We start from the raw sequence: 20,694 nt of genomic DNA on the forward strand, positions 1-20,694 counted from the left end.
CCCAAACCACCTCTGTACCAGGGAGTCGCCGCCCGCTTATAAGACAAACGAGGTCTCTTACCAGCCCAAAGAAATTTCTGGACCAGGCGCTCCAATCTGCGCTTGTCACGAAACGTCAAATAAAGGGTAAGGACCTGAAAAACATAAAGCCAACAGGGAACTAGAAGCATGTTATACAGATGCACTCTACCCAGAAGCGAGAAAGGAAGAGGTTCCCAAAGGTGCAACTTATTCTGCAGAGCCTGAAACAACGGAGCCACATTTAGCCAGTACAGACTAGATAAGTCCAGCGGAATGGTAACCCCCATGTACCGCAAAGCGGAATCAGCCCAATGAAGAGGAAAAGCACCCCTCCACGAAGTTCGTAAATCTGGTGGAAAAGGTAAGGCCAAGGATTTATCTAAATTGAGAGACAGTCCCGAATAAAAACCAAATTCAGAAATAAGGTCCAGGGTTGCCGGGAGAGAATCTTCAGGCCGGGTAAGAATCAAAAACATGTCATCCGCATACGCCAGAGTCTTAAGCTCGAAGTCGCCAACCGAGAGACCTCTGACCTCCACGAACCCCCGCAGAGTACATAATAAGGGTTCCAAAGAAAGAAGGAACAGAAGGGGGGAAAGAGGGCATCCCTGTCGGGTACCACGAAGAATAGGGAAGGAGTCTGAGCGGGTCCCGTTGACAAGCAGAGAAGCCTGCGGATTGGAATAGAGTGAACGCACGGCATCCAGAAAGAAACCTCCCAGCCCCACATAGTCCAGGGTACGAAACAAGAAAGACCAGTGAATGCTATCAAACACCTTAGAAGCATCCAGGCTAACAAAAAGAGTCGGAATTTGGCGAGATTGACACTGAGCAAGAGCAAGAAGTACCTTGCGGACATTGCTGACGGACTGACGGCCCCGAACAAAACCAACCTGATCCTCATGTATAAGTTGTGCAAATGAGGAGCAAGAAAATCAGCCAACATGCGAGCGAAGAGTTTGAGGTCCACATTTATCAAAGAAATAGGGCGATAAGACCCCGGAAAATCAGCTGCCTTACCAGGCTTCAAGAGCAAAGTAATAAGGGCCTCGTTCGCAAAGCGCGGAAAAGAACCACAGGCAGTAGCTGCATTAAAATACGCCAATAAAGGTCCATAAAGAGTAGGAGAAAGGAGCCGGTAGAAGTCACCCGAGAACCCATCCGGGCCCGGAGCCCGATCAGAGCGAAGCGCTTTAATGGCAGACTCCAATTTAACTGCCCGAAACGGACTATTAAGAGAAGAAATCACATCCGCTGCCAAACGAGGCAGCCCAGAAGAGTGAAGATAGTCCGTCAACATCTCCAACAAAGCGTCATCCGGAGCGTTATATAACCGACGAAAAAAGTCAAATAGGACCCCGGAGATCTCAGAAGTTTGGTACACCACCCCACCACTCCGGGTCCGTAGAGACAAAATCGGCTTCCTACCAGTCGCAGCTTTAACTAAACGGGCCATAAGGTGGCCGGGTTTGTTCCCATAACGAAGAAAACGATGCTGATAAAAGGCTTTGCATTTTTGGGAACGAGAATGGAGAAGCGAGTTCAGGGCCACCTGAGTAGACAGATAACAATCTCGAGTCTCCTGTGAAGGGTGGAGAGAAAAGGACCGCTTCGCCAAACGCAAGGCCCGTTCCAGAGTAACGATCCCTTGGTTAATACGCTTGTTACGAGCACACAGAAATGGTACCAGTGAATTCGCTCCAACACATACAACCATAATGGAGTGACTTCTTTTTGTTAGCTCCAGATTTCATGCATCTTGTGTCTTCAAACCTTCTAGCATTTCTCTCATATTTTTTGGGAAGTATTTGCTAAGAGTTGGATTTAGCATTGTATTTCTGAATCAATAAAAAAAATTCTTAATATAAAAAAAAAAAGAAATGAAATGATATGACCTCGGATCACCGTCTTCCCAGCCTCCCAAAACAAAATAGGATCATCCATGTGGGAAGCATTATTCATGGAATAGTCATCCCATTGGGCCTGCAGAAAGGTACGAAATTCCGTATCCTGGGCAAGATAGAAGGGAAACTGCCATGATAACGCCCGGAGGTACGTAGAATCCAAGAAAACATCTACCCAAATCGGGGCGTGATCAGAAATAGACAAAGGACCAATCTCGGCCGACTGAACAGAAGAAAACATAGAGGAAGACAAAAAAATGTAATCCAAGCAAGACCAAGTGCCATGGGCACGAGAAAGATGAGTATAGTCACGAACTTCAGGGTGCAGGAGGCGCCAAGGGTCCACAACCAAAAGAGATTCACAAAAGTCTGAAAGAAGGTGACCCTTAGAACCCAAAGAAGAGACTGGAGATCCGGATTTATCCTGATCAGGATTCATAACCAAGTTAAAATCTCCCAGGAGAAGTAGAGGATCATCAGGAAAACGAGAACAAAGTTTAAGCAACCGTTGCAAGAAGGCCGATTCTCCAGAATTAGGGCCATAGACCACTAGAAAAAGATAGGAGCGACCTCCCAAGGTAAGTCATAAGAGCAAGGATCGACCGTCAGTCGCCTTATCAAGAACTTGGACACCAATAGGCGAAGACTTGCGGACCAACATAGCAATGCCCCCATGGCGGCCCGAAGAGGAGGCAAAATACACCTTCCCCACCCAAGAATGGCGCAACTTAAGATGTTCTGCATCAGTCAATCTAGTTTCCTGTAGACATGCAATATCTGACCGACAGCGTTGTAGGGCAGTAATTATTTTGGATCTCTTGACAGGCGACGTGATCCCCCCCCAACATTCCAAGATGTAATTCTAAAAGGGGTACTCACAGCAGAAAATCAGAAAAGAAGCAATAGAAGAGAAAGAAGAAGCAAAGGAAAACTACCCCAAGGGCCCAGCCCCCCCCCCCCAGAGTAGTAGTGACAACGTGATGAGAACGACTGATAAATAGGTTTAACAATGGAACATATCAAAGATATAAAACAAACATACAGAAGGAGGACCCCCCCCACCCCCGCAAACCCACCCCACCCACACCCAAACCCCCCCCTTCCACCCAAACCAAGATCCCAAACACCAACAAAAGTCCCGTCCCATAGAATGGAATGGAAAGAGAGCCACGTTAAGACGTGTCAGGGGCCCCCAATCCCTCCACCCCACAACAGCACAATGCACCCGGATACAGAAGTTGGAAGCGCTGCCCGAATGCAGCGTTCCGTCATTTCCCTCCACCTCACCTTAGATGCCGAGTTTGCCGGCTTTCTTTTTCGCCCAGCCGCACGCGCGGCTGCTCTGTTGTTCAATCTTCTCCTCTGATGCAACCGGAAACAGGAAGTTGCAGGAGAGGAGAGGATTGATCAATTCCAGAAGCTGCGCGTGCGCGGCTTTTTGAAAGCCTGCGGCTGGGTGAAAAAGAAAGCTGGCAAACTCTGCATTTAAGGTGAGGTGGAGGGAGAGAAATGGCGGAACACTGCGATCGGGTGGGTGGGGCTGATGGACCGCGTGATCCGTGATTGCCTCACTGCGGTTATTATTTAAATCAGGTTGGTCCCACACTCTAGTTGTCTTCTGATATCGTGCTTGCCAGGGTCTCCTTCTTTCTCCGTGCTAACCATCCATCTTCCATCTCTGTCCTCCCCTTCTGTTTTCCTTCCCTCCCCTAGAGGTTTGGCATCTTTCCTTTTATGTCTCCATACCCGCAGCTGCAGTGATAGACCCCACCATCCCCAGATTCACCATCTCCTTTTCTTAACTACCCTTTCATCCTGTATCGCTCCTTCCCCACCACCCCAGGGTTCACCATCTCCCATTTTTCTTCCCAACTACCCTCCTATCCAGTATCTATACCCCCCTCTACTCCATCCCTTGTGTCCAACTTCTCTCCTTCTGTTCCTTCCCTCCCTAAATCCCATTGTCCACCATCTCTCTCCCTCTCTTGTTTTTAGATCCACTATTTCTTCCATCCCTCCCCCCATCTCTCGTCTCCATGATCTCCCCCAAGTTCATCTATCCATGAACTCCCCCAAATCCATCTCCCCTCTCCATATTCTCCCCCAAGTCCATCCTCCATCTTCCCCCCTCCACCCTAGTGAAGAAGCAGCATGAGACCTATCAAGTTATCCAGTTCCAGGGTGAATCCTTCAGATCAATCTGGGATTTCTGGCAGCCTCATGCAGTTTTGTTTTTTTACTTTAATTATCAAAATCGCAAAGGGCGTCAGAGGGAACGTGCTACCATGTGGAGAGCGGCCTGCGAGGTTCGTTACAGCCGGCCGCGAACCTCAGAAGGCCGCTTTGAACAGGAGCGGTAGCGGTTGTTGCGGGAAGGGGGGGGGAGTCGGCGACGTGCTGTGAACAGGAGCGGCAGCGGCGGCAGGACCATGAGCCCTCCTCCCGCCATCCGCCGCCAGCGCCGCTCCCTAACTGGCGCATACGCCTGAAGCCGCGGCCACGGACGGACACAGGACACATCAGGTCCCCACAGGAGATGAGCCGCCGCTGCTGACGGCCAAGGTAGGCTGGGAAGAAGGCTGGGGACTCACGCATGCGCACTCATGCGGCCACGGAACTACAGATCATGGAAGCACGCAAATAGGAGTGCGCATGCGCGAGTTAGCCTTTTATTATATAGATGCCTGTTGAGAAAATAAATCTTTCCTTATCATTTTGGAAGAAATCTCATTATATTTCCCTTTAGCTTTCAAGAGATCTTGTACTGTAGAGTATTCCCATTTGTCAATTAATTTTGATTCTAATAACTTTATATCTTGTTCCACACTATAGAATTGTTTTTTAATTTGTTTTTTAATGTATGCAGAAAAAGAAATAATTTGACCTCTCATGGTTGCCTTAAAAGCATCCCACGTTTCCATAGAAATATCTTCCATTTCATTAATTTGAAAATAATCATTCATTTTCAACTGTATTTCCTCAATAAAACCTGGTTCCGCTAGCAATGTATTATCAAATCTCCATACAGGTCTACTTTCATCTTGGTCAATTATTTTAATTTTAATCCACACCCCATCATGATCAGACAAAATGAGTGGATCAATGGAGGCTTGTGTTACTTGCTGAACTAATACATTTGAAACAAATATTTAATCTATTCTTGAAAATGATTTGTATACATGGGAGCAAAACGAAAATTCCCGATCATTAAAATGAAATATACGCCATATATCTTTTAAATCATAATTTTGAACCAAATTATCTAATCCTAATGATTTTATAATTCTGCTAGGTTTTTTGTCCATTAAAGGATCCATAACAGCATTAAAATCACCCACCACAACTAATTTAGAAGCAGCCAGTGGTAACATCAATTGTCGTAGAGATTTAAAAAATTGAATCTGGTTCGAATTAGGTGCATATACATTGAATAGCGCGATGGTAGTATTTCCCATGCTCATGTCTACGTGTATCCATCTTCCTGCAGGATCAGCTGCAATCAATTTAAAGGTAGCATTACATTTATTACTCACTAATATTGCTACACCTGCCTTTTTTTAACAGCTGGGGCAAAAAAGCAATGTTTTTTCCAACTTCCTTCTAGCTTTTTGGACTCTATAGCTGATAAAGGAGTCTCTTGGATATAGCATACAGTGGTACCTCGGTTTGCGAGTAACCCGGTTTGCGAATGTTTTGCAAGATGAGCAAAACACTCAGCAAACTTTTGACTCGCAAACCGAGCACTGCCCTGATCAATGAGCACTTACAGGGGATTCCTCTTCCGTCTTCTGGCCAGCCTTCTACATCGGGTGCCTTTCGCAGGTTGGAGGACCTCTGTCTGGGCCTGCTAGGCCGGGTGCTGTCCTTCCTGTGTGTTGCATGTGACGCACACAGTGTCAATCATTGTCGTTGTGCGTGTCGTGCGCGGTATGCGGGTGGGGTGGCACTCGGCTGCGTGGACTCAGGTGGGGTCTCTCCAGCATGCGAGGGGCATCCGACGTGGAGGGCTGGCCAGCGGATGGAGGAGGCATCCCTCTGAAGACACTGCGAGGTGCTCCGGCAGCTGGCATCCCCCCCGAAGTGGCACTGTGGGGTTATCCGGCGGCTGGCTTTCCCCCCGAAGCGGCACTGTCGGGTTCTTCTTCCGATGATGGACGGAGGAGGCAGATGGAGGAGATGGCGCTGCAGCACCCGGCTCTGACAGGTACAGACCCCGGGTTCTGGAACCTATCGTTGCTGTTTCCACTGTTGTCTATGGGGAACTTTGTTTTGATAAACGAGCATTTTGGATTACGAGCATGCTCCTGGAACGGATTATGCTCGTAATCCAAGATAATAATAATAATAATAATTTTATTCTTATATACCGCCAAAGCCATATAAGTTCGAGGTTTACAGCAAGAGGCGCTGGACAATCAGCGAAGAGGTTACAATCAAAGTCAGCCATACAATCTTACATAATAAAGAATATGAAAGCTAAAAGGTTCATAGGGTTACAGGATTGAATAAGAAGTGGTGAGTAGATTCTTAGTTAACAAATAGATTGAACAGACTTGTTTTTAATAGTTTTCTAAAATTGAAGTAGGATGAAGAGTGCGCGAAAACGTTACTAAGCCAGTCGTTCCATTTGCCTGCCTGGAAGGCAAGAGTTCTGTCCAAAAATCTTTTGTAGTGGCAGGCTTTCATTGTCGGATAGGTGAACAGATGAATTCTTCATGTGGGCCTAAGATAATTTGCCAGATTGAAGTGGGAAACCAGGTAAGTGGGAGCCAGACCAAATATTGATTTATAACATAGACAAGCGAACTTAAACAGGATTCGCGCCTCTAGGGGCAGCCAATGGAGTCTTTGATAGTAGGTACCACTGTATATCTATAGTCTGCTGTTTTAAAAATAAGAGTTTTCTTTCTTTTTATTGGATGGTTGAGGCCATTAATGTTTAATGAAAATAATTTAAGTTCCATTAAGATAGTTATTCCTATGACCACTGAACTTCAACAAATACATCATCTTTTTATAAACTTCTTGCTTAAAACACTTTTCCCTTAATTTACAATATATAACATTGCTTCTTTCCCTTAAATCTATAAATTTTGTATATATAAGATTACAATAACCCTTCCCTTCTCCCTCCCATATCCCTCCCCCCCTTATATTGCGATAACTTGAAGACATAAGGTCAGACCAGCCACCTACCCGTCCCCCAAACATCCTATTTCACAATTTCATTTCACTATACACATACACATATATATCAATCAAGCTATATATTAAAACCCCCCTTTAATTATTCTTTTAATTATATCCCAAATCTATTACATAAAATTTACATAAATTCATTTTGTTAAAGAAATGTATATTATAAATTACTTTATGTTTACAATATCAGTCTAAATATTTAAATACGCTAGAATTTCCTTTACCCCACCTTTTAAAAATATTAAATTAATTGGAAATCATAAATGCATTGCAATATTACAATACATCAAATCTCTTAAAACTAGTAATTTCATTAAAATATAAATTCAAACCTTCATTCAATATATTAAACCTATTAGAGAAATTTTAATTTTATCCATTCCTCCACTACATTTTATGTATTCATTTTAAGAAACAATTATATAATAAAGTATCTTATAGAATAAACTTAAATGCATTATATGTCATTCTATCTTCATTCCATTTATTATATATTTCATATAACTCAATCTTTTATACATTTCAATTTTCTATTCATTTAAGGAAACATCATAGATATAAATATATTTATACATGTACTAAAGTATTATAAGAAATCATCTAAAACAATTCATTAATTTTATTAATAGATTTCTTATTGTTAAAATCAGGAGAATTCTATTAAACAAATCTATCATATCAGATCTACCACTGAAAATAAAATGTACGCAAAGATAGAACAGCATGCCACAAAATCAAATCTATAAAGGTAACACAATGTACCTATTCAACATGTATATTAGTGGTCTTATATATTAGTATCCCAATCTGTTGATGAAACAACTTCAGGTGCCCAATGATATTGTAAGCCATTATATCCTTTCTTACTGACCGTTTTGATAATAATAATAATAATTTTATTCTTATATACCGCCATACCCAGCGAGTTCTAGGCGGTTTACATTAAATTAGATTAGGATCCGCATAGACTTGTAGATTTACAACAAATTTATAGGATTTACAACAACTGTAGCCAAAACTTGGCAGATGAGAAGGGAAATTTACAACAAGTTTAGCCAACTTCGTAGATGAAGAGGGCAGAATTACAACAAATTAATCGGATTTACAACAGATTTGGTCAGACTTGAAGGAAGTGGGAAGGAGAAGCAGGGGGAGATAGGAGCTATCGTGAAGGAGAAGAATCGGGTAGGGGGCCTTGAGATTATCTGAAGGGTCAGTTAAGGGTTTTGTTTGCTGAAAAGGTGGGTTTTGAGTGATTTTCTGAAGTCAAGGTAGGTGGTGGCCTCGAGTATCATTTGAGCTAGCCATGGGTTCATCTTGGCTGCTTGGAAGGCGAGGGTTTTATCAAGGAATGTTTTGAATTGGCAAAGCTTTGGCGAAGGGTATGCGAACAGCTGAATTCTGCGGGATTTCATGTTGGTGCAGTGTAGATTTAAGTGGGGAGTGATGTATCTTGGCGAAAGACCATCTATCGATTTGTAGCATATGCATGCGAATTTGAAAAGAACTCTGGATTCGAATTGCAGCCAGTGAAGTTGGTTGTAGTATGGGGATATGTGTTCCCATTTCTTCAGGCCATAGATGAGGCGAATGGCGGTGTTTTGGATCGTTTTTAGTCTCCTGGTGGTTTTCTTTGTGGCGCTCAGATAGATAATGTTGCAGTAGTCCAGAATGCTGAGAAAAAATTTTGTTTTGTCCGGGTTTAGTTTCAGCCTGAACGATAACATCCAACGTTCAATCTGGTTGAAAATGTTAGTAATGTAGTCAAGTAGTTCTGGTGTGAAATTGGTAAGGGGGATGGCTATTGTGATGTCGTCTGCATATATGAAAAATTTGAGTTTGAGGGTGTGAAGGAGGTTGCCTAGGGAGGCCAGGTAGATGTTGAATAGAGTGGGGGAGAGGGGGGAGCCCTGCGGGACGCCACATGTGTTGTCCCAGCTATGTGAGATATTGTTGTCCTTGAGTACCTTGTAGGATCTATTTTTTAGGAACCCCTGGAACCAGTTGAGGACCTGATCGGATATGCCAATGTGTGCCAGGCATTCGAGGAGTATGGTGTGGTCGACCAGGTCAAAGGCACTGCTTAGGTCTAGCTGTATGATCAAGGCACTAGATCCTAGACTGAAGAGCGTGTGAAGATAGTCGAGGAGGGAGGCAATTATGGTTTCGGTGCTGTGGTCCGTGCGAAAGCCTGATTGATTGTCGCTGAGGATGTTGAATTTTTCTAGGTAAGTGGAGAGTTCAGTCTTTACCACCCCTTCTGCTATTTTGGTGAAAAGGGGGATGTTTGCGATCGGTCTGTAATTAGATGGGGAATTTGGGGATTCTTTTGCGTTTTTTATAATTGGGGTTATCAGAATATGTCCTTGCTCTGGTGGGAAGTTTCCTGTAGATAGTAGGTGGTTGACCCATGTCATCATGTTTGCTTTGAAGTGGCATGGGGCAGTTTTCATGATATATGGTGGGCATGTGTCCAATTTGCAGAAGGAGTGGGTGTATTTATTGTAGTAGGTGTTAAAGGTTTGCCAGTCTATTGTTGAGAATTGTTTCCAGCTAAGGTCTGTTATGGATCCTAGGTTTGGGTTAGATGTATCGGGGTCTGGGAGAATGGGGAATAGTTCGAGGCACCCTAGAATCAAGGGTTAAGCTAGAAACCCTATTCTTAGGCTGTGACATTCAGGAATTGCTCTTCCCCACAAGATATAACCTCAGATACAGAAAAAGTTATTTAGAAACTTGGGTTGGTCACGTGATGACGCTGAGCTGAGCGGCGGCTCCTGGCTCGTGCTCCGACCCTCTCACGCTCCAATCTCCGCTTTTTAAAGCTTTTTAGCTCTGCTCCCCTCACCTTCTTCGGCGCGATATCAAGCGGAAAGCAGTGGGAGGCTGACGGCTGCTTCGGCGGTTTTTTGCGCGGGTTACCAGGCAAGTTATGCCAGTTAGGACCCCGCAGCCGGCACGAGTCCAGCGTGAGCACGGCGCATCCAAGATGGCGGCCGGAACTGCGACCCCGCCGAAAGTGCTGCTTCAGGACGATGCGGTACAGGAGCTGACCCGAACTATATCGGCAGCAATTGATGGGAGACTCACCAAGCTACAGGCAACTGTGGAGGACGTGCGGGACTGCCTGGAGCGGCATGGCCAGCGCCTTCAGCAGGCGGAGTCTCGCATCACCGCCCAGGAAGACCGCTCCGGAGTGCTGGAGGCGCAGGTTCGGGACCTGCAGGCTACGTGCGCTACCCTACACGAGCGCCTGGAAGACCAAGAAAACCGCGGACGTCGTAATAATATCCGACTGGTGGGCCTGGCGGAAAATATCCGCGACGCCGAACTGCGCGATCTGGTGGAGAGGTGGCTACCTGAGGCAGTGGGCTTCACCCCAGCAGGATCACGTGCCTTGGTGGAAAGGGTGCATCGCCTGGGCCAGCGTCGCGAGGGAGAAGGTAGACCGCGACCTGTCATTGCCAGATATCTGAATTTTGCGGACAAGGCACAAGTCATGGCGTTCTATCGAAAAAAGGGCACGTTGGAACGGGACGGTGCTAAAATTCTGCTGTTTAACGACTACTCTGCCGAGGTGGCTGCCCGCCGGCGCGCCTTGGCACCTCACTGCACTGAGCTCCGCAACAGAGGCCTCCGCTTCATGGTGCAATACCCTGCACGGGTCCGGGTCTTTGAGGCCGGGGGACCGAAGACCTACGAGGATGCGGAGGCACTGCAGACCTTTATCAGATCCCTGGCATCTACACCTCCGAACCCTTAACTCAGTACATCAGCTTACCTCATTTGCTTAGTTGTTATATAACTCTCTCTTGACTTTGTGTTTATGGCCGCTGATACCTGCAACAGGGGTCGGCTACTACTGAGCTCGAGCTTTGTGTCCCCTTCTGGGGGGAACCACTGGGGCCTTTCGTGGACTCTTATTCTTTTCTGCTTGGTCCTGGGAGGCCCTGATGGATGGACGCTATTGAGGGATATTATCACCGCGCTGCTTTGGCAGCTTTCTCGGTTCAGGCATTTGCTTCTGTTATGCTTGGTCAGATCCTTGGACTGGACCGATGATTCGGCATATGCATGCAGGGATTCTGGACTCTGGACTTTGGGTATTTGATGCTCCGATCTATACCCTTCATTCTCTATTCTCTGTTCTCTGCTGTTTGCTCTGTTTTTGACTTCATTGCTGTCTTTGGATTTGTTCACGAGGGGAGGTCTTGCCATTAGGGGTGGGGTTGATTTTTGCAGTTGTATGGGTCTCATTGTGTGAGGGGGTTGGGGGGGGCCTTCAGGTATATGTTTTTAGTGGGGGAATGGAAACGGTTGGGATGCTGGGTGGGTACGAGGGGGGGTCGTAAGCGGGAGGAAGAGTGGGGACTAGTTGGTGTGGTAGGTTGTTCTATGTTTGTGTGGGGTGTGATTGGGTGTGTATGGTTGAGTGCTTTGCGTAGAGGGAGGGGAGGAGGGGTAGGGGTGGGGGGGGGTGTATCCCTAGTTCAGTGGGGAGCGTGGGGTTTCATTGTCTGTCCTCGGGGGTTTAGCTGGGAGACCCTAGGGGATCTTGGGTGGAACAGTTGGGACGTTGTGCTGATGCTCAGTTCTTCTCATGGCTATGGCTGACTTGATGTGTCTTACACTGAATGTGGCGGGCATCAACTCGCCAGTAAAGCGCACGAAAGTTCTGTCTTTTTTGAAGAAGGAAAAGGTCATGGTAGCTTTTCTACAGGAGACTCACCTCACGGCATGCGAACATCAGAAACTGCAGCGAGATTGGGTGGGAGAAGTAGTGGCGTCATCCTACTCCTCTCGACAACGGGGGGTGGCTATACTCTTACATAAAGCATTGTCGACGGTAACACATAGAGTCATTAGAGACCCACAGGGCCGTTTCGTCATCTGGGTGGGGAAGTTGAATGATAAACCTGTGGTGCTTTGCAATGTTTACGCGCCTAATGTATACACTCCCTCTTTCTTTTCCTCTCTGGGGGCCTCTTTGATAGCATTGCCGAACTACGAACTCCTGGTGGGAGGGGACTTCAATGTAACTAGCGACCCTTCCATTGACTGTAAGCCCCCGAGACCAGTGACGGCGGACAATGAGCGGCGGGGGGTGAACCTCCTAATGGGAGAGTTGGATCTCCAGGATGTGTGGAGGGTGTATCACCCTGGAGAGGTGGATTTTACCTTCTTCTCAGGGGTTCACCACTGCCATTCTCGACTGGACTATTTCTTGCTCCCCTCTCGTTCTATCGGGAGGGTGACGCGCACCCGCATACTTGATGTCCCTTTTAGTGACCACGCTGCTGTAACTATGACTCTTAAGTGGGGGAGTGGATCTCAGGGTGACCGTATTTGGCGCCTCAATCCATCTCTGTATCTTGACGGGGAATTTCATACCTACCTTGTCGAGGAATGGTCTAAGTACAAGCTGACGAATGAAGGGTCTGGGGTCTCAGATACTGTATTCTGGGAAGCGGCAAAGGCTTATCTTCGCGGATGCATAATAGCCTATTCCATTCGCAAGCGCAGGCTCCGGGATGCGGAACTCACGTCATTGGCAAAACAGATGAGGGAATGCCGGTTATATCACTTGAGGCACAGCTCAGAGGAAGCTCGTCAATCCTATCTTGGGCTACGCAAACAAATTGACGCTATCCTCTCTGCTCGGGCCTTAACTCATCTTGACGTGTACAAGTTTCAACTTTACAGGTGGGGTAATCGGGCGGGGAGGCTTCTGGCCAATCTGGTTCGTCCGCACCGGCGCACCACCCGCATCTCCACTATTCGGGACTCCTCGAATGTGTCGCACCGGACGGAGGCGGCTATTCAGAACCAATTCGTGCGATTCTATAGTGATCTTTATAATGAGGGCGGGTACGACACGGAGCAACGTGATAATTTCTTTCGCGACTTGAATCTCCCGATCGCCTCGGAAGCACATCGAACCTTACTTAATGCCCCTATCACTTGTCAAGAGATCTCCGCGGCTGTTGGTCGTCTGAAGCTTGCTAAGGCTGCGGGACCGGATGGTATGGGTCCCGAGTTTTATAAGATCCTCCAACATCACGTGGGCCCAGCATTGTGCGCTATGTTTGGAGATATGCAGGACTCGGATAGACTTCTCCCAGAGCAAAATCATGCCCATGTTGTGGTGCTCCCTAAGCCGGGCAAGGATCCCGCCTTGGTGGGCTCGTATAGACCCATTTCCCTACTAAATCAGGATATGAAACTCCTCACGGCTATCCTGGCTAGGCGCCTAGCACAGGTTGTTCCCTTGCTTGTTCATCCAAATCAGGTAGGCTTTGTGCCGGGTCGCTTCTCTTCGGCTAACATAATTAAGGCACTGGTGGCGCTGAGGGAGGGCAGAGGTCGATCGGGGGACGATCTGTTGGCTAGCTTGGACGCTGAAAAAGCCTTCGATAAGGTAGTTTGGCCCTATCTATTCTGGGTCCTACGTCGTTTTGGCATTATAGGCTCTTTCCTTGACTGGGTGATTCGTCTGTATACGGCTCCTACCGCCCAGCTTCTCATCAATCGCCAGCGTACGGTCTCCTTCCCGCTGAGGAGGGGCACCCGGCAAGGCTGCCCCTTATCGCCGCTGCTGTTTATACTTTCGCTTGAACCGCTGGCGGCTAAGATACGTGATGCCCCGGGCGTGGAGGGCATCCGGGTGGGGGCGGAGGTCTGCAAGATTACTATGTTTGCGGACGACATGCTACTTTTTGTCAGTAATGCCCGGGATTCTATCCCCCGCATCACTTCCTTCATCGATTCCTTCGGGGCTTTTTCCGGCCTGTGTATTAATTTCAGCAAGTCGGAGGCAATCCCGGTCACTGCGCCCTGTATATCGAGAACCTTGCCTTCTTTCCCTTTCCGCTGGGCGACGGGTGAACTCAAATATCTGGGAATTTTTCTGAGCGCGGATTGGGCCACGGTATATCGTCGTAATATTGTAGAACGTCTTGCCCAGCTTCGGGATGCTTGCCGCAGATGGGGTGACCTTCCTTTGTCGCTCTTCGGTCGTATTGCCTTGGTGAAGATGGTTTTGTTGCCCAAGATTCTTTATCCCTTACAGATGATTCCCCTGTGGTTGCGAGCGTCGGAGGAGGGAGCCTACAGGTCCTTTGTTGGCTCTTTTATCTGGCGGAATCGGAGGGCCCGCGTGGGGTTTTGGAGACTTACGCAGAGCAGAGCTCGGGGGGGGTTAGCGCTCCCAGATCTTCGGCTATACAATGTCGCGGCCCTGCTGCGATGGGTGCATGACCTACACTCGATGGGTTCACGATTTGCTCCTCCGGGATTGTTCGATTCCTGGGTGACCCCACACCGTGCGCTGGCTTGTCTTGATATCCGTGGGTGGCGTCGCCCTAGGTTGGGTTGTAACTCTATATGGCTGGACCCGATGCGCCGTGCGCTGCTCTGGTGGCGGCGTCGGATAGGGGGAGGATCGCGGGACAATTGGGCTTTTCGCTCTGTGCGGGGGAGCCCTGAGTTCCCTCCGGGGGTGGGTGCAGCCCGTGGACTGGAGGCTAGATTTGGTTCCAGCTTTTGCCTGGGACATATTACAGCGTTGACCTCTGAGGAGGGGGCGTTCCCCTCTCTTGTTGACCTCCGCCGTCACTGGTCTCTCCCTGAAATGCCGTTTTTTGCGTATTTGCAATTACGCCATTATTATGAGTCCTGCCGTAGAGTTGCCCCCGCTGGTGGCGACCTCTTGAAGGTTGACCGCGTCTTTCTCTCTTTCCCAGCCTTAATGAATTCCCTCTCTGCTTGGTATAGATTGGCACGAGAGGAACGGCCGGACCCCCGACTTCTCGGTCTCGCTTCTCAGTGGACGGATGAACTCGGGGAGCAGGTCGGGGTTGAGACGTTGGTGGCATGCTTCGCTAATGTCTCTCGTGGGGCGCGCAATGTTTCCCTACAGGAGATACAGTTTAAGATCTTACATCGCACATACTTCACTAGGGTGCGGGGTAGGAGGGCGGGCTTGTGGGATACTGACATATGTGTTAAATGTAGGCGCCTGCGTGGCACCCTGGTCCACATGATATTAGAATGCCCCCAGCTGGAAACGTATTGGAATGGGGTACTGGATTTTCTGGCCCGGGTTGTGCAGTTGCCTCTACAGTGGTCCTATTCGCTCATTCTTCTGGGGAGTGAGGGGGCGGTGTTAGAACAGGGCCTCAGTTTGGAGCACTGGCGATTCCTCTACACCGCTTTGTTGGTGGCCAAACGTGGTGTGCTCCGGCTCTGGATGGATGATAATGCACCCGAGGTGCTGGTATGGAAGCGCTCCTTGCTGGAGGTGGCCCGCTGGGAGATCCGTGTCCATCCGGAGCCGCTTTCGGCACCTAAGCAACTGTACCGCTCTTTATGGGATGCTACTGTGATGGAACTTGGCTCTTTATGAACGAATTTGTGTCTTATTCACACTCACTCTCTCACTGAACGGGGGGGATGGGGGGGAGGGTTCTTCTGTTTTCTGCTTTCATGTTTATTTGGATGGTTGATGGTGTGCAGGAGTGTCTGAGGGGCTGAATGGAGTGCGACTGGAGACTGATAGAGGGGGGGTGGTTCGAGGGTTCTTTTTGGGGATTCCACTGTTATTGGAAAACGTTGATTTGCACCGCTCGGCCTTTCTGTATTATGAGCTCTTCGGTTCTGCGGGCCGTGATGGGGTGGACTCTGACTTGCTGAGCCTTGTCGGATGTCCGGTGGTGCTGACCACAACTCCCCCTTGTTTGTTTAGTTCTGTTAGATGTTCTACCAGCATCCGGTCCTGCCTGTACTGCAATGTTTTTGTATGGCTGTGCTGTGCTTTTCTGTTCAATAAAAAGTATTTCAAACAAAAAAAAAAAAAACAAAAAAAAAAGAAACTTGGGTTCAGCGTGACACATATCCAGGGAACTCACCAGTTTGATCTCAATTGGAGTTTCTTGAGCTATCAACAGTATTTTCACTAGTTAGTGACCTGTAAATACCTTTAATAAATTGCTCCCATATGAGGTGTTCAGACACGACATTGAAGAAGCAGACTCGACAGTTTAGATTGTAGTCCTTCCCCTTGTTCTCACTTCCAATTAGTTTCTCCTCAGGCAGCGGCAAGGGCAACAAAGAGCAGCAGGCACAATATTGAAGGACCATGCCGAAGATCCCAAAAGAGCTGCCGCCGTAGCTGCCACGAAACTCCATCCTGCCAGATGTCGATGTGAACCAGGAAAGAGTCTACATTGAGAAATTGATTGACTCTCTTGAGATCCAGAACTGGTCTGGCTGAACCTCCCTTCTTGGGCACCATGAAGTAAATGGAATACCACCCCTGGACCCGCTGCTCCAGAGGAACTGGAACCACCACTCCAAGATCCAGAAGCACCTGAAGCAAACTGCACACCAACTGCTGTTTGCCCACCCTGACCCCTTTTTCTCCTTCCACCACCCTGCTATGCTTCTTTCTCTCTCCATCGAAATCAGCAAGGTCCCGTGATGACTACTTCTGTTGCCTCTGCTCCAGAAGAGGTAAGTGACGTTGGAGGGGGGCTGTGCCGAGAGACGCAGGGAGTTGCGTCAAGGTCCCACGATGACTGCGGATTCCGGTCTACCCCCCTCTGACATCACTTACCTCTTCCAGAGCAGCGGCAGCAGAAGTAGTCATCGCGGGACCTTCGTGCACTTCAGCGCGGCTGCCGACTCTACTCTGCAATAAATACGGCAGCCGCGCTGAGGTGCCGTTTTCAGCAGCGTGGGAGCTTCCGGAACCGGTCGGCTGTGCACCCCCTTGGAGCGTGCACCCGAGGCGGACTGCCCCCCCCCCCTTGGTATGCCACTGCTGCTACTCACACGCTATTCTCTGGGGGAGGTTTTTGTATGGGGAAAAAGAAAAGCAACCAGAGATCCAGGCACACTTCATGTCCTCTGAGGGGAGGGTGGGGAAGGGACCTGGGGGGGGCCCAGGTGTAACCCACAAAGTCATCACCGCTCAGCCAGACACCCCTATCTCACTGAAGAGCAGTTCCAAACAGGAGAATCACAGGGCAAACACAGCAAAAAATCCAGGAGCCAGTGGAACAGCAACCATCCGCCTGCTGGAGATATAGAATACTGAAGAACAGGAGGAGTTACATCCAAGAGGGACACCTATTAATCAGTCTCTCTATCTCCACCTGATGGTAAATGTGTGCTATCCCACTAGTCTCTGGATTCATCTGCTGCTGTTGCTAAGGAATTAGAGATTCAAGGTCTGCAGCTCATGAAAGATCTACAAACTTCTGTGGCTTTTTAAATTTTTTCCAATCAGATGACATCATCCACTTGTGAGGACTTATATACTGCTCTCCGTACAGATAAGTCATTTGTTTTACCCTCTATAGTTATTATTACTCAGCTGTACTCTAAGACCTCCATATACTGTAGTTATTGCTCACCAGTACTCCGTAATATCTCCACTTATTCTGTATAGCGTTATTATTACTATACTCCACATCATCTGTAGAGTATTTGTTACTCACCCGTGTCTGAATGTCTAACTTCTCTCTCTCCTGACTCCTGGGGATCCTGGATATGTGTCTCTTCCTCTTGTTTAATCCACGATAACAGATCAGGACTTATCCTTACAGAGCCTGTTTCCAGGAATAAACATGAAAATTCAGTTATACTTCAAAGAAAAATATGCAGCAGGTTCAAAGGATCAGCTATGATGAATTTTATTTATTTATTGGGATGTAATAACCGTCTTTATGAAGAGATTCACCCAAGGTAGTGTACAGCAGATACAGCTTGACAAACCATTAGAGCTTAAAATAGCCCCTTTGTATGTGATTTTTAGATGCCAGTTAAAAACCTGCTCTACAAATGTTTAAAAATATAAAAGCAGGCAGAGAGCCTAAGTGAGACATGACTAGCTCCTGCCTACTCACCTCCAAAAGAGCTGTGATTCCCTTATATTTATTCTTGGCTCTGGGGTTTGCTTAATGCCAATTCCAGTCTGAGTGACATAGTGGTAGAAATTTATTCTCTTTCTAAGAAATATGCTTTGTAGCCAAGTTATCTGTTTGCCTTCGTTAAATCTCCTGAACCTCAGCTGTGCTCAAGGTGGTCCTTTCCTCAGAGAGTCTTAGGCCAAATCCACTACTCCTCACAAAAGGAAAGAGGAATGGCCGGGTTCAACAGAACGGGGGATTTTTAGACCGCATAACCATGAGTTCGATGCGGTTAACAAAAAATTATGTTAAAAAACATACATGTTCTAATGTGAAGAATGCAAAGAGACTAATTAGTCAGAAATTTTGAAAGAGGAAAGGTTTTCAGTTGTTTTCTAAAATGTTCATAAGAGCTGGATTGAAGTAGCAGTGGATGGAAATCTTTATCGTAATAGGCTGCTTTATATGAAAGAGTGTGCTCGTGATATTTCTGACTTTCACAACCGGAAATATAAAGAGGGCATGAGATTTTCTTCTGTTCTTGTATGACACTATGAGGAACTTGTCGGCAAGATACAACACCAGACAATTCCAGGATAAGAGTCAAATATTCATTTATTTCTATATTTCTATACCACGCTATCCAAAGTTCTTGGTGGTTCACATGAAAACAGACAAAATCAAACAGACAAAAAAAAGGCGTGGGAGAGGCATGTGGGATTTATCAGAGAGAGGAGGAGATAGAGGATGCTGTGAATACGCAGACTGGATGGGCCATTTGGCCTTTATCTACCATTTCTATGTTTCTATAAACCTAGTAATCTGTTTGAAGTTCTTTCCTGTAGGAGTCAGATATTCAATACTGGACGAGTTCATCATTTTGGCTGTTCAGGGCAGGCCATGCTATCGTTATTGTGCCGCTCTCTAGGTCCATATTATCTTTTGGTCCTATCACAGGTGACCAAAATTATCTCAATGTTTCTCTCTACAGAATATTGTAAATTCTCCAAAGAGCTGCTTTTATGCAGGAGCCAAATTATCAGCATACAAAAGATGTGCGGAAGAGGAGCAACCAAGACTGACCCTGGGGAGGGCAGGGGACACAATTTTTCAGGGCCTGACCTGAAGTTCTTCCTTCTAATACAGTGTCTCAAACTTTCTTTTAGTTCCGGCACACTAAATGAAGCAAATGTTTTTCACAGCACATTAAAATTAAAATTATAAAATTGCAAAATCAACCAAAAATTAAATTTGAGTTATTGATTTAAAGTTCTTTAAGCTATGCATGGATAATTGTAACAATAGTGAAACTAAAATACATAGAATTGCTAATCAATGCGATGAATGTGTTTACTGCTTGGTTTTGACTCAAAACACGGCTCGATAGTCGACAAGCAAACTCGCATTTCATCATCCACCATCTGCAGTCGTTCTCTTTTTTTCGATTTCTGTAAGGTGAAAATCTAAGTTCACAGAGGTAAGAAGATCCAAATGGTAAAACTTCGATTGCTTTGTTGCTCAAGTTATCACGTCAAAAAATGATGCTTGTCTGGGCAGTTGTATCCTTATGCACACAGACACTAACACACTCTTCTGTACGCGATGTACGATGTACATGTCATTTATTCTAGTGTATATTTAAGAAGGGAATTTTTAAAAATAAAGTACAATTGTGGAATCTCTCGTGACACACAATTTGAGAGACCCTGCTCTAATACATAGAAAGAGAAGTTGGTGAGGATTTCGTGTATTCCTCTTATCACATGGTGATCCTGGAGACAATTCTGCAGCTCTGGGAGCAGTTCAGTGTCAGACAATGTTATAGATCGATGACCACAGTACCTTAATTTTCGCTGGTCCCAAAGACTGCTTCCAGGTACAATGTAATCTTCTGCAGCCAGGTTCTGACCATTTGGGCTACTCTGAACTAGAGAGTTGCGCGGGGACAGAAATCCACTCATCGCCGCCAGGATCCTCTCCGTCCCTGTCAGGATCCTCTCCACAGTTTCTTTTGTGTTTGCACTGTTGTTTTCCTTGTGGAATCTCTTTGGTGGAACCCTTTTTGTGTTTTCTGTTCAGGTAATTAACATATAAACCCCCTCTTTTACTAAGGCTGACGTGTCCCTTATATTATACGGATGAACCCTGCTTCCAAAGCCTTCCATCCCCGTGGGAGTCCCGTGGGTTACGGGGGGATTCCCGCGGGCCCCCACGAGACTCACGGGATTCCCACAATCCCCCTTCCCATGCAGACCTCTTCTCTGAACCTGCATTTTAGCTCTTCTTCAAGAAACAGAGAATAATCTGTCTCTGATTTTAAAAGGACACTCCTTGTAGGACACATAAGATAATCTTATGAGCCCTCGTGTTGTCAGCTTAAGATAGAGGTTAGTACAGAGAGATCCTGATCACACTTGGAGGTTTCTGGAGCAAAAGAAGTAGAGAAAGATGTCTCCTATTAGTTGATTATTTTAGTCCTTACCTAGGGAGATCAGAGTCTCATAATTCTCCTTCATCACCTCCCTGTAAAGCTCCTTCTGACCTTCATCTAAATATTCCCACTCCTCCTGGGAGAAAGAGACAGCCACGTCCTCAAACTTCACCTGCATCTGAAACACAAACCAGGAACACCCTCAGCGCCTTCTGCCATTATTGTATAA

General features: G+C 46.8%; 1 protein-coding gene and 1 pseudogene across 1 annotated transcript in view; both read right to left on the reverse strand.

The window, feature by feature from the left end:
• The window catches only part of LOC117355247 (zinc finger protein 595-like), a 113,737-nt gene extending 93,168 nt beyond the window's left edge, over nucleotides 1-20,569 (reverse strand). The window contains exons 1-2 of the mRNA XM_033933537.1: nucleotides 20,517-20,569; nucleotides 17,624-17,734 (exon numbers count right to left, since the gene is read on the reverse strand). Coding sequence (XP_033789428.1) covers nucleotides 17,624-17,734; nucleotides 20,517-20,550 — 145 coding nt within the window. The 5' untranslated portion in view covers nucleotides 20,551-20,569. The remainder of the gene's footprint in view (nucleotides 1-17,623; nucleotides 17,735-20,516) is intronic.
• Nucleotides 1-20,694, reverse strand: part of LOC117355241 — a 239,152-nt pseudogene that overhangs the window by 217,580 nt on the left and 878 nt on the right.

Source organism: Geotrypetes seraphini, chromosome 2, assembly GCF_902459505.1.
Source record: "Geotrypetes seraphini chromosome 2, aGeoSer1.1, whole genome shotgun sequence".
In the NCBI taxonomy this organism is placed as follows: domain Eukaryota; kingdom Metazoa; phylum Chordata; class Amphibia; order Gymnophiona; family Dermophiidae; genus Geotrypetes; species Geotrypetes seraphini.